Raw genomic sequence first — 13507 nt, 5'->3', positions numbered from 1 at the left:
TTGTGTCCTTTATTTTCTATTCTGGACTACGCCCAGAGTACATTTTTGAGGTATGTAAATAAGAAAGGAAATGGGAATAGAGCTGATCTGAAGCTCATGGCATGTGACCTCAGCAGCTATTACCTAATTCCCTACATCCTGAATGTCCCTGGAGTTGCTTAGTTTTCTACTTGCTTCTTTCTTTTTTTTTAAATTAATTTTTATTGGAGTATAGTTGCTTTACAATGTTTTGTTAGTTTCTGCTGTACAGCGAAGTGAATCAGCTATACATATACATATATCCCCTCTTATTTGGATTTCCTTCCCATTTAGGTCACCGCAGAGGATTAAGTAGAGTTCCCTGTGCTGTACAGTAGGTTCTCATTAGTTATCTGTTTTATACATAGTAGTGTATATATGTCAATCCCAATCTCCCAGTTCATCCACCCCTCCTTCCCCCCTTGGTGTCCATATGTTTGTTCTCTACGTCTGTGTCTCTATTTCTGCTTTGCAAATACGTTCATCTGTATCATTTTTCTGGATTCCACATATAAGCAATACACTATATTTGTTTTTCTAGATTAGTTTTGGCTCCATTATAGTCAGAAGCCATGAATTGGTATTCAGAATTTTGAGTATACTGTTCATGATACAGGAAATGTCTCTTCTAAATTAAAGAAATATTTCACTCTATGACATATTTCTTTGACATATTTCTTTAATTTAGAAGAGACATTTCCTGTATCATGAACAGTATACTCAAAATTCTGAATACCAATTCATGGCTTCTGACTGTAACGGAGCCAAAACTAATCTAGATAGTTAATAATCCTGCATAATAGACTACTGTAATCCTTTGGTTGGTGATTAATACTTTATAGTTCTCTAATAAAGTTTATTCTTTGGGCAAGAAACTCAATACAATTTTTTTAAAAGTTCATGTGATAAATGTAGTCTTTTCAAATGAGCCCTTAAATGGAAACAGTAGATTTGACTCTCTAATCACTAGTTCCTGTGATTCCTTCATGGTTATTTTAACTACTGCTGCTGGGAGATTCAAAATATATGAGGAAATACAGTGATACATCCATATTTATTTCACTTGACTAACAAATACACAGTGCCCTATTGAGGTAGGCAGCTTCTTATGTGACTTCCAATGCTTCGACCTGGTATTCAAGGCTTCAAGTGATGTAGCCATACTTCAGATTTGAATGTAATCTTATGAGAGACCCTAAGCCCGAATCACTGAGCTAAGCAGTTCCAGAGTCCCGATTCACAGAAACTGAGATAATACATTTTTTGTTGTTTTAAGATTACTAAATTTTTATTAATTTCTTATTCAGCAATAGATAATAGTGCTTACTATGTACAGGAGTGTTCTAAATGTTTTAACAATATTAATTAGTTTTGTTCTAACAAACTTAAGGGTAGTTACTCTTACCCCATTTTCAGTTAGGGAAATTAAGGCACAGATGTGTTAGGTAATTTTCCCAGGATTATACAACTAATACGTAGCAGAGTTATTCAAATCCAGTCCATGTTCAGCCCCAATGCTGTGCTGCCTTATCCATCCCATAATGCAATCCTATAGGACCATTTTTGTTCAGTACTAAACTGGATAGTATCCATGAAAGACCTCTTGTTTACCAGATAATGTTACAGATTTAGACAGTGCTATTTAATTCTTTACATTTCTGAGAAACAAATTTGAATTTACAGATTTTTTTAGATACGAAATGAAGATAATAGTACCTAATTCATTGGGGTTTTGTGGTGCCTGGCACAGAAAGTGCTAAGTATTATGAATGGAGATGATGATAGAAGGAGAATGAACAAAGTTCAGTGACTTGCTAATTTTATGAGGGATTATAAGAAAATGCCACAAGAAAATAGGTTATTTTCCCTAATATCCTCAAGACGCTGACACTATGAGTCAAAAACTTCTGCAGAATTCTGCAGAAATATAAAAGAAAATAAATTTACTGTGGTAAAGCATTTCTTTAGTTTTGGGAAGAATGAATAGCTTGCCTCACATTAAGTTTTTTGGATGTTAAAAAACTAACAAATACAGTCTGTCTTACACCTCATTGAATTAACTATTTTTTGGCTTACCTAAAAGACCTCCTGAAATGTCTTAAATGGCATAACACAACTTTATAACTATAGCTATATATATGTGTGTGTGTGTATATATATATATATCTACACATACATACACAACATAAATACATAAATACACACACACAAACACAAAAAATTCTGTTAAGAGTTCATCCAACCACCTTAAATTGCTTAACATAGCCTATATAGTATTGGAAACTGGAAATTGGATCTTAATGATTAGTTGTAACTACTACCCTTCCTTTGTCTCCCAAGTAACTAAATTAAGAATATTTTGTCATAGTTGAAAAATACTTTGCGACAAAAAGTAGTGGTGGCAGACCTTGCTAAATGCTACTGCAATATCTTTTCTATTCATTCTTACTTTCAGAACCCAGTTTTTTTGGAGTGGCAACATCCCCTACTTTAAAAATTATTTTGCATCTAGGGATGGGTATGTGACATAATTCTGCTCTACCTTCTTGAAATGCAGACATGATGCTGGAGATAAAGCAATGGGTTTGCAACTACCAATCAATGGACATGTAATGGTTGGTTGAGCCAAAGGTAGAAGCGGCCAGTGGTGTTACGGAACTGCTCTGGCCAGCTTTGTCCTTTCTACCTTGGGACTTCTTTCTACCTAAGAAAAACAAGCCCCTTAGTTGTTTACACTACTTTCTTTGCTTTCCTTCTTTCCTTCTTTGTGTTTTTAAACTTTTGACCCTTACTTTGTGGTTAAACATTTGGTCAAATTGCCATTTGTTGGACTTCTGCTTCTGGCCAAGATGGAACAAAAAGGAACTGATTCAACTAAAAAGTGGAAGAAAATACATGAAACAACAGTTTTCAAGACCTTACGCATCATGGCCAACATTAATTCTTGTCTATTACCTCTGTAAAGTCATAGCTATAGCAATAAGGGAAAGTAGAGACTGTTCTGTAATACCTGGAAATTGTTGCACAAATGCTCAGAACAGAAAGCCAGAAGCAGATGTTCAGACAGAATTAGTGTTGACTGAAGCTGGATTAACATTTATGCCTAGTTCCTGTGGTACTCCACTGTCACATATTCTAAATCATTCATTTAGTCTTATTCTCTGATAACCACATTACATTTTCTGTCTATCGAGTTGAAAAATAGCAGTAAACCAATAATCATTCACAAGTATATTAATGATAAGCTGAGTTTTATAAACACGAACTCAAAAAATCAATCTTGTATCTCTTCCCTTGACACACAAAAATGCACATGTTTCATTTTCCTTGTGTTTTGCAAAAATATTTTTCAAATTTTTCACAAATATTTTTCACGACTATCACAAATATTTTTCAGTTTATGATATATTTTTACACTTTACTCATATGCCTATTCATTTTTATTTTTCTCTTTGTGCCGCCCTCAAGAGATAAAATGTTGCTATCTTTGATCAACTATGATAACTATTGAGCATGTGCAAAATCTGGTCGATCTGTAAATAACCTGGTTACCTAGTCAGCAGTCATCGAGAGAAGCCAGTCAGCCTTTACTGGGTTCACACCCGTTACCTTGGCCCCATTAACCCAATAGCAACCACCATACAAACTACCAAAATAGTATTCATTTTCATAAAAAGATTTAGAGAAATGTGGCTCATAATGTAGCCAGAAATCCTGATTTCTGTATTCCACAGATGGTCTACTTGCTTGGAAAATGACAGCTAGAAAAGTGGGAACTAGGAGAACTGGAAGGAACTAGGAAGAGATCTGCCCTGTTTCTGCCTTCTCAACTTTGCTTAATCTCACTGAGATCAATCACATTGCACACCACTGAGGACCGTGTCTTATTTTAATCTCCAATTATCCCCAAGTTGCTGTGTATAGAATAGCCTTTCATAAACATTGGCTCAGTTTTGCCCTTTTTGTTTACTTCATACTATGCCCTATGATGTGATTTTGTTTGTAAACACAAAAATGCTAACATGTTACTGAATGTTTTGTATATTCCAGGAAGTATTTTATCTGTCCTAAATGTTGTGTTATCTCATTTAATTTTCAAAAAAAAAAAAACCCTTAGGAGGTAGATAAAATTCTTACACCCAAGTAAATCCAGAGAAATAAGTTAACTTGCCCAAGTTTACACAATTAGAAAGTGGTGGAGTTGAGATTTAGCATAAGCACTTTGTCACTAGATCCTGAACTCTTTTAACTACTATAATATTTTCTTATTTTAGTTTTCTTGATTTTTTTCCTGGAATAAAAGCCCTCTAGATCAGTTAGAACTATTTATTATTTTCACGTGTATTAAAATACTGTATTACATCTTCTTAACACTAACTTTGATATCAAAGCTATATTTAAAAGTATATGAAATTGCCCTTATTCAACAATTTTTTTACCTACAAAAATGACTATTTCATATGGCTCAAACTAATACTATATTTGAAGAAGCACCCTACCCCCAAGGTTGAATTCCATTTGTCTACACAGCTATTGGTTTAAAATTCTTCTCCCCCCCATTCTGGAACTATGGACTGTTTAAGTGGCTCTTCTAGGCATGAGACATCTTATTAGAGAACTGAAAAGAGCATCATCATCGGTTTTGTAGTCATGTGGGCCTGGATTCTACATTTTATTGGCCAAGATCCTCTTGGTATCTTATCATATTTGGTAAAATAGGGCAGGCGGTAATAACTTTCATATATTCTTTATTGAGAATTGAAAGTAATAAATTATTCCAGTGCCTTGCACATTACTTGGCATATAGTGGGCTTTCAGTAATAAATATTCTCATCCTAAAAGAATTCAACTTAATGCTTCTTAGGATTTTCCTTCTGTCAGCTAAGGTAAATATTTCTGCATATCCAAATGATAATAATTATTTTCTTAATATATTTTGAAGTTAAAATTTTGAAATAAGTAAATCATTGAATTAAAAGGTTTTTTAAATTCAAATTTACTACTTCTCTATAGTCCAGTCATTTTAAGTATCCTGCACTTTGTTTCAAAGAGCACTTCAGTGACTGAACAAACTTGATGTACATAATAAAAATGAGAATGAAATATTGATTTTTTTAAACACAATAATATTATATTGAGTAATTTTGGCTTAGTCATTTTAAATGACTATTTTATTTTATTTTTTCTTTCTTTTTACTCTTTATTAAACTATATTATACATGAGATATTTATGTATATATATATATATATATATAGCTATAACTATCTATCTATATTTTCACAAATCCTAAGTATACAGATTGATGATTTTTACAAATTGAACCAATACTCAGACCCAGATCAAGAAACAGAACATAACCATTTCCCAGAAGCCCACCTTGTTCACCCTTTCAATCCTTACCCAATACCACCAAGAGTAGCCAGTATCCCAACTTCTAGGAGTATAGTTTCTCCTCTTTTTTTAAAAAAAACCCAAACCTTTTGTATCAATAGAATCATAGAATCATAAAAGAATATGCTTTTGTGGTTGACTTCTCTTATAGTTTTTTAAAAAATTTATTTATTTGGTTGCATGGGGTCTTAGTTGTGTCAGGCAGGCTCTTTGTTGCAGCTCGTGGTCTCCTTAGTTGCAGCACACAGCTCCTTAGTTGTGGCACATGAACTCTTAGTTGTGGCATGCATGTGGGATCCAGTTCCCTGACCAGGAACCGAACCCGGGCCCCTGGCATTGGGAGCATGGAGTCTTATCCATTGTGCCACCAGGGAAGTCCCCTGTGTTTTCTTTCACTCCACATTATGTTTGTGAGATTCATTGGTGTTGTTGCCTGTAGCATGTGTTCATTCATTCTCATAGCTGTATAGAATTCCACTGTATGAAGATACCAAAATTTATCCAGGTGACTGTTGATTTCCCATTAGATTTCTAAATTATGCGGTGTCTCTGATTGATTTACTACATATGTAAAGAGGCCAAAACATAAATTTTAACTGATATTAATGAAATATCCAGTTCCCTTTCTTAATGGATTTCAACATATTTTTTCAATGCCTACTGAGTACAAAACATAGTGGTAGGTACTACAGGAATTGTAAAGACAGGATAGCACTTTCAGTACCTTACATTTTAAGGAATGAAGCTTTAGATAATATAGGGTTTTATAATTTATGGTACTTTTCATAAATACCCTTAGGGGATGAAGCAAGGTTGTACAAAGTTGTGGCATAGGAAGGAGAAAAAGAGGATAAAAGAAATGGCTGATGAGTCTTAACATGTTAAAATATATTATTAAAATCATCTTGAAAGGAAAATACCATTGAAGTTTGAAAACTTCAAATTTGAATGGCAATTCAGAGAAATAATGTTGCTTCTATTACATAAAACTACCAAATGAAAAAGCCCTTCAAAATATAATTAGTACTACAAATCAACAATTACTTGTGAATGTATACCATCTGATATATAACTCACTGAGGTTAATCAAGCCAAAAAATGACGTTCCATAGAAAATATAGGTTTTTTACTCAAAGTAAATAGTAAAAATATTATAAAATATTATTTTTAAATAAAGCAAAATTTTATTTTATAAAATTCAGTTAACATATAATTACTCTTTCCAAAAAGCAGCTGAATAACTCAATATGTTTCTCTGTGATTCCTCCATAATTTTATATACTGTAAAATAACTCAAAAGTTATTACATATGTATATAGGTGCCTGTATAATATTACTCTAAAATGCCTAATCATTCATTCTACAAACGTTTGTGGAGTGTCAACAACCTGAAAGGCACTATGCTAGGAACCTAACACACAAAAACGATAAACTGGGCACTTGCCTTCAAGTAGCTTTAAGGAGAGGCAGACTAAAAGAATTTAAATAGAGTATGGTCCCTGCCATGATAAAAGTATGCACATAGGGCTACTCAGAGGACAGAAAAAGGGCATGTGGATCAGACAGGGGAGCGAAGGGAAAAATCAAGAGATGCTTTGTGCAGAAGATGACTCCTGAACAGGGTCAGAGACTTAAGGGATAAATGGCATTTAGCACTTTGGGCAACGAGGAAAAGGCAGATATTCTGGAGGGAATGAATGGAAGAAAGAAGGTTGGGTACAGCCCATTATGGTTAGAGCTATGGTGCTTATCGCTGTTTGTGTTAACATGTAGCTAGGGGCCTGCTTTTTTGCATTTCTCCCCTGTCTTTATTTTTTCAAATACTATTTTATCTGGTACAATCAATATACAACTAAAAGTATTTACTTTTTATCCCTGAGTCTTGTGTTATTCCTGCTTCTGTTAGCATGTCAAAGAAAAGTCCTTTCTGGTGTATCAAATTCTGTGGTGTTTCAAATTCTGTAATCCTTCCAGAGTCTAGAACAAGCACCCTGCAATGTGAAAAGAATCCAGTCAGGTAACCTATAATCAGTGTTTCAGTTCACCCTTCTTGTTCTTGCTACCGTAAAGTTTAAATTACTGTATGAGTTATGTCAGTACAAAATAAAGGTACTATTTAACTCAGGAAATATATCAAGTTTTCTAATATTCTTTGAGCATTAACAAATTCCTCTATTTTGGAAAATATCTTCCATACTATTAGGGGACATTTTGTATCTCTCAGCACAGATAAAGTCCTTTATTAGTGGCAAGTAATTAATGTGTTTCGTATGTTCAATAGGTATCTCTGTAGAAACTGTTTTATTTCTGAAAACAAATAAAGCATACCTGTCTGAATCAATGATAGAATGCAGTCTGTGAGCAATCATCAGGATGGTACAATCAGAAAACTCCTTCCTGATTGTGGTCTGCACCAAGTTATCAGTCTCAAAATCGATGGAAGCTGTTGCCTCATCCAAGATGAGAATTTTTGTTTTTCTCAGCAAAGCGCGAGCAAGACAGACAAGCTGTCTCTGTCCAACGCTGTTATAAAAGATAGTAAAATGATTTCCACAATGGAATTTATGGTCATACACTTCCTGTTCTAAAATTCTAATTATACTGTTACTCTCTTCCTAACCCACACATTCATTCATTCTTTTCTTTAAGAAATATTCACTGAGTGATTACTATATGCCAGACTCTGGTCCAAGTTCTGCAAATAGAACAATGAATTAAACAGACAAAAGGCTCTGTCTGTGTGTTTACATAGGGAGACAAAAAATAAAGATAAATGAGCAAAATGCATAGCAATGAGAACAATTCGAACGTACAGAAAGGGAGGGTGTAAAATGTGGGTACGGGGTGGGCATTTTAGATGGGCATGCCAAAATAATCCTCACTGAGAAGATGTCTTTAAATTCAAGGCCTGAAGGAAGTGGAAAGTGAGTCCTGAAGATTTCCAATGGGAACTTGTTCCTGGCAAAGTGATTGGCAGATGTAAAATTCCTGAGGCAGGCAGGAACTGGCCTGGCATCTTCATGAAACAGCAAGGAACCAAGGAGGCCAAGGTGGCAGAAACAGAGAGAGGGAGGGGAGAGTAAACAAAGAAGAAGCTGAGTCATACAGGCTGTGTCTCTCCAGTGCAGAGAGGGCCTAACTGATTTCCCTTAGGTCTCTGATCACATAAAGGGACTATCCTAAGACATCAAACATCAAAGTAGCCCTTACAACATTTTTTTTAGGAAGAAAGCTATTAGAGTAGGAGTCTTTGCAAAAGAAGATTCAATTAAATAGTGACTTTTCATACTGCATTGTTCCTCTTTTTCCCCTTTGTTTCCCTTCACCAGCAGTTTCCCAGCCAGTGGCTATCATTTTATTTATTCCTTGTCTGTCTTCCCTAGAAGAAATCAGCAATGGTGTGTTTTGAACAGGCCAGACCAAATCCATGGTAGCTCAGGAGTGACTTCCTTTTGAGGCCCTGAATGAATAACCTGGGCAAGCTCTGTTCTTAGCAGCTTACCTGAGGTTTTCACCACCCTCTGAAATTTCATGCAGCAGCTTCTTGGGAAGGGACTGCACAAACTCTTTTAAGTGACATAGTTCCAGCACCTCCCATAGCTCGCCATCAGAATACTTGTCTAGGGGGTCCAGATTCATTTGAAGCGTTCCAGAAAATAAAACCGGGTCCTAGAGAATAAAATAGTCACCAGTAATCTTACTGTCATATGAGGCATGCATACATTAAATAAGGAAAAAACAAAATGATCAAAACTAAATAGTTATCAAATTCACTTTATATTGAACCCAAAAGCAGAAGAAAATCAGAATAAGTTGCAAGTTAGATTAAATCATTATAAGCTTCCTGATTCTTTCTCGTCCTCTTATTAATAATGTTGATCACAACCATGATAATAATGATGATGGTAGCTGCCCTTTAGTCAGGGATATAATATAATACAGAAAAGAATTGAATAAATGTAATCTATACTATGTATATAATATTATCTATCAGCTCACCAACCCAGAAAGATAGAAGTAAATATCCTCATTTGCCAGATAGTGAACTGGAGGTTTTAAAAAGCTCTCATCCAAGGACACACAGAAGGTAAGTGCTCAAGTAGAATTCAAAGACGACAAGTCCACGCTCTTTCCAATACACTGACATGTCTAGTGAAACTGTATTTTACTACACCGGTTTTGATTTATAAGAGAGGAATGACTGTTTCTTTTCTCCAGTCAATTTTATCCCTGTCAGAATTTCAGATTTTACTCAAATTAGTTTTGAAGTGAATTCATGAATGTAAGTATGTGTTTAAACACTATGACAAAGAGATGATAGTATTTTAAGATAGTTTTAAAGAATAATATAAAGGTATTTCATAAATGCTCAGCTTAAATCTCTCAAACACAACTGAATAAAGTCATCTTTGACTGCAGGCATATTATTGAGGCAATTTGCATACTTGTTAATGATCAAGTTCCTTTGATGCCACAGATGGAAAAATCAAAGGACTTGAAAAAAGATCTAACTGCATTATTGTTCTTTTCATTTTTTCAATATTTTTAAACCTCAAGTCAAAAGAATCAAAATCCTACATTCAAATTACCAACTAAGCAAAAGCCTCAGTAATTGTTTTTTTCTTCCAAAAAATACCAATGTGTTGCAGCCTGACCTCTACATTTGAATTTTATTTGTATTTACTATTATGAAGGAAACTTGCAAAGCAACATACCAGTTTTTCAAATAGTTAAATGTACATAGGGAGAACACTTCAGATTTAGAGTGTTTAATAGGATTTAATTACATAGTTATTTTTCATAATACATTTAAAATAATTTGGTTCCCCAAAATGAATGTATATGCTTGAAAGGAATATATTAAAAAAAAAAACTAAAACAAAAACAAAATAAAATAGAGCAAAAGAAGTTTCCCTAGAGGGAGTTAAGAAAGACTAACGACAAAACAGTCTTTACCTGTGGAATAATATTAAGTTTGCCACGAAGGTCATGAAGCCCAATTGTAGATATGTCAATTCCATCAATAATAATTCTGCCTCCTGATCTTTCTACGATTCTAAATAGGCAATTTGATAGTGTTGATTTGCCTGCTCCAGTTCGTCCCACAATTCCAATCTATAATGAAATTATCATAAACAGTTTACATTGTACTTTTTGTAAGGGAAGGGGACCTTGGTACTGACAACAAATACATTACTTGTCGGGTCAGTAGAATCTAATTTTGCCAACCAGAATAACATTGACTGTCATGGAAGACTTAACGTGACTTGCAAGGATGAGTCTTTATCCAGACACTCCTTACTCACTGGAAAGGCTTGGGCTAATATGTGTGTTTCCTCCAGTTTTGTTTTTTTTTTAATTTTTATTCATTTATTTATTTCTTTATTGGCTGCATTGCATCTTCGTTGCTGCGCGCAGGCTTTCTCTAGTTGCGGCGAGTGGGGGCTACTCTTCCTTGCAGTGTGCGGGCTTCTCATTGCGGTGGCTTCTCTCATTGCGGAGCATGTGCTCTAGGCGCACAGGTTTCAGTAGTTGTGGCACGCGGGCTCAGTAGCTGTGGCTTGCAGGCTCTAGAGTGCAGGCTCAGTAGTTGTGGCGCACGAGCTTAGTTGCTCTGCGGCATGTGGGATCTTCCCGGACCAGGGCTAGAACCTGTGTCCCCTGCATTGGCAGGCAGATTCCTAACCACTGAGCAACCAGGGAAGTCCCTTTCCTCCAGTTTTGAGTAATTTACTTACCACCTAACTAGAGCACATTAGCAGCCCCAGGAAGAGTAGATCATCCCTGAACCATCCCTAAACTAGCCATTAAGGGTGTGGTTTAAAGAGAGACTGATAATGGGGTTGTTTTCCTGAGACTTTCAAAATGAGGCTTCTCTACCATCCCTCCCTCAAAACAAACAAGCAAACAAACATAGGGGACTGGAACCCTTTGCTTAGCTAGGTTAAAAAATCTAAAGGAATGCCTGCAAATTTCCTTGGTGTATCAAAACAACTACTGCATCAAAACCACTAAGGGTGGTCACAGATAATGTGTGAGTATTTTGGATTCTTGGACAAAATAATCAGCTTGTCATAAACATCCAGTGATTGTGTGTGTTCCTTTGGCCATGAGAACTAAAGCAACCTCTTTTGCGTGCTGATTTGTGTCTTGGTGTTAGTAGAACAATGGGCAGAGAGAAGATTATGGTGGCTGGATAACCCTAATTAAATATCTTAAACCTTAAATCTGACATACTATTATACATCAGAAAAACCCAGAGTATGTTGAATTAATTAGAATAATTAAAATCCCACAATGATTTCATTGGTCCAAAAATATTTTTGTCCTTGATGTCACTGCAGTGGACCTGGTTTAGAGGGTTAGAAAAGGAGGTGTTTGGAGATACCAAAGGCAGGTTTCTGAAAAAGGGAAAATGGAACATTGTTGTTAATTAAAATGTTTTTTTACTTTTACTGATTTGTAAAATATCAATCTGATTAGGCAGGATAATAATATGTTTTCATAAAACATTTTGAAAAATGTGGGAAAAATATAGAAGCAAAAAATCATCTAAAATCCCATCACCTAGAGAGAATCAGTGTTTATGCTTTGTAACTGTTCTTCTAGGATTTCTGCTAATGTGTATATGTTTGCTTGTTTAAAACACAAAAATGATATACTATCAATAGTTTCGTATATAGTTTTTATCAACTAAATTACATCTCAAGCATTTTCCCATGTCACTAATGGTCTTGGAAAACATGATGTCACTGACTATACAAATATTCTCTCCTGTGTATTTACTGTATAGGTAACTATATATTATCTTACTGTCTTATTGTTGCACTTCGCTTACTAGAGGACGTAAAAATAAAGTATACTACTACTGGGTATACAGCCAAAGGAAATGAAATTAGTATGATGAAGGGGAATCTGCACTCCCGAGTTCATTGCAACATTATTCACAGTAGCCAAGATATGGAACCAACCTAAGTGTATGCCATGCATGAATGGATAAGGAAAAAGAAAAAAATATATATGTATATAAACATATATATAATCCTGCCATAAAAATGAAGAAAATCCTGCGATTTGTGGTAACATGGTGAACCTCGAGGACATGATGCTAAGTAAAAGAAGCCAGACAGAGAAAAATATTGTATGATCTCACTTAAATGTGGAATCTAAAAACGTCAAACAAAAGGTTACCAGGGATTGAAGGGTGGGGAAAATGGGAAGACGTTGGTCAAAGGGTATAAACTTTCAGTTATAAGGCAAATAAATTCTAGGTATCTAATGCACAGCATGGTGACTATAATTAACGATACTGAAATTTGCTAAGAGAGTAGATCTTAAGTGTTCTTAAGGTTATGGTAATCATTTCACAATACATGTATATCAAACTATCACACTGTACACCCTAAAAAATACAATTTTTATTTGTTAATTTTACCTCAATAAAGCTAAAAAAATAGTAAAATCATGTTTCACAACAGATTATGAACAGCTTAAAATATATATTTTTGTTGATAGAGGAGAAACTTATTCTGTACAAACCAACCACATGTCTTTATTACTTTTATATGAAATTTGAACAAATGACCATCTTATATTCAATATCACAGTATACTTTGGCCTTAACAATAAATATATTCAGATGAAAGGTAAAGTGAGACTTATGAAATATATATGGTACCTTCTCTTCCCCATGAGTCTGGAAAGTGATATCTTGTAATGCTAAACCAAGATCATCTCGGTATCGAGCCTGATAATTAACAAATTCCACTATCCCTTTATTGGGCCATTGTGATGGAGGCCTTTTAGACATTATCCAGGGTGCCTTAAAACAAAGAAATATTTTTTAAACTATAATTACAATAAAAATATCTCCCCCCAATAAAAATAAAACAAAAGTGATAAAACAAAAATGATGAAAGACATTTGTAAACATTATGATTTTTCTGAAAACACTTTTAAAAAATACCAAAATCTTAGAAATAAATTTTTACACATAAGGAGGCTTTCCATCTTCTATTAAGTTATTAAGAAAAATCTAAAACCTTATAAAGGAGCTGAAGGTAACCTGAAATTTTAGCTGAGAGGAGGACAGTTTGT

At 34.6% G+C, this 13507-nt stretch overlaps 1 protein-coding gene across 1 annotated transcript in view; it reads right to left on the bottom strand.

Annotated features, from left to right (window-relative positions):
- Positions 1-5555: 5555 nt before the first annotated feature.
- Positions 5556-13507, bottom strand: part of LOC309659963 (multidrug resistance-associated protein 1-like) — an 88592-nt gene continuing 80640 nt past the window's right edge. The window contains exons 24-29 of the mRNA XM_082460304.1: positions 13089-13232; positions 10367-10525; positions 8913-9079; positions 7739-7933; positions 7277-7401; positions 5556-5887 (exon numbers count right to left, since the gene is read on the bottom strand). Of these exons, the coding sequence (XP_082316430.1) occupies positions 5763-5887; positions 7277-7401; positions 7739-7933; positions 8913-9079; positions 10367-10525; positions 13089-13232 (915 nt within the window). The 3' untranslated portion in view covers positions 5556-5762. The remainder of the gene's footprint in view (positions 5888-7276; positions 7402-7738; positions 7934-8912; positions 9080-10366; positions 10526-13088; positions 13233-13507) is intronic.

Source organism: Balaenoptera physalus (assembly GCF_965194825.1).
Source record: "Balaenoptera physalus genome assembly, chromosome: 4".
NCBI lineage: Eukaryota > Metazoa > Chordata > Mammalia > Artiodactyla > Balaenopteridae > Balaenoptera > Balaenoptera physalus.
Note: the sequence above shows the minus strand (reverse complement) of the source record. Positions and strands in the feature narration are given on the sequence as shown.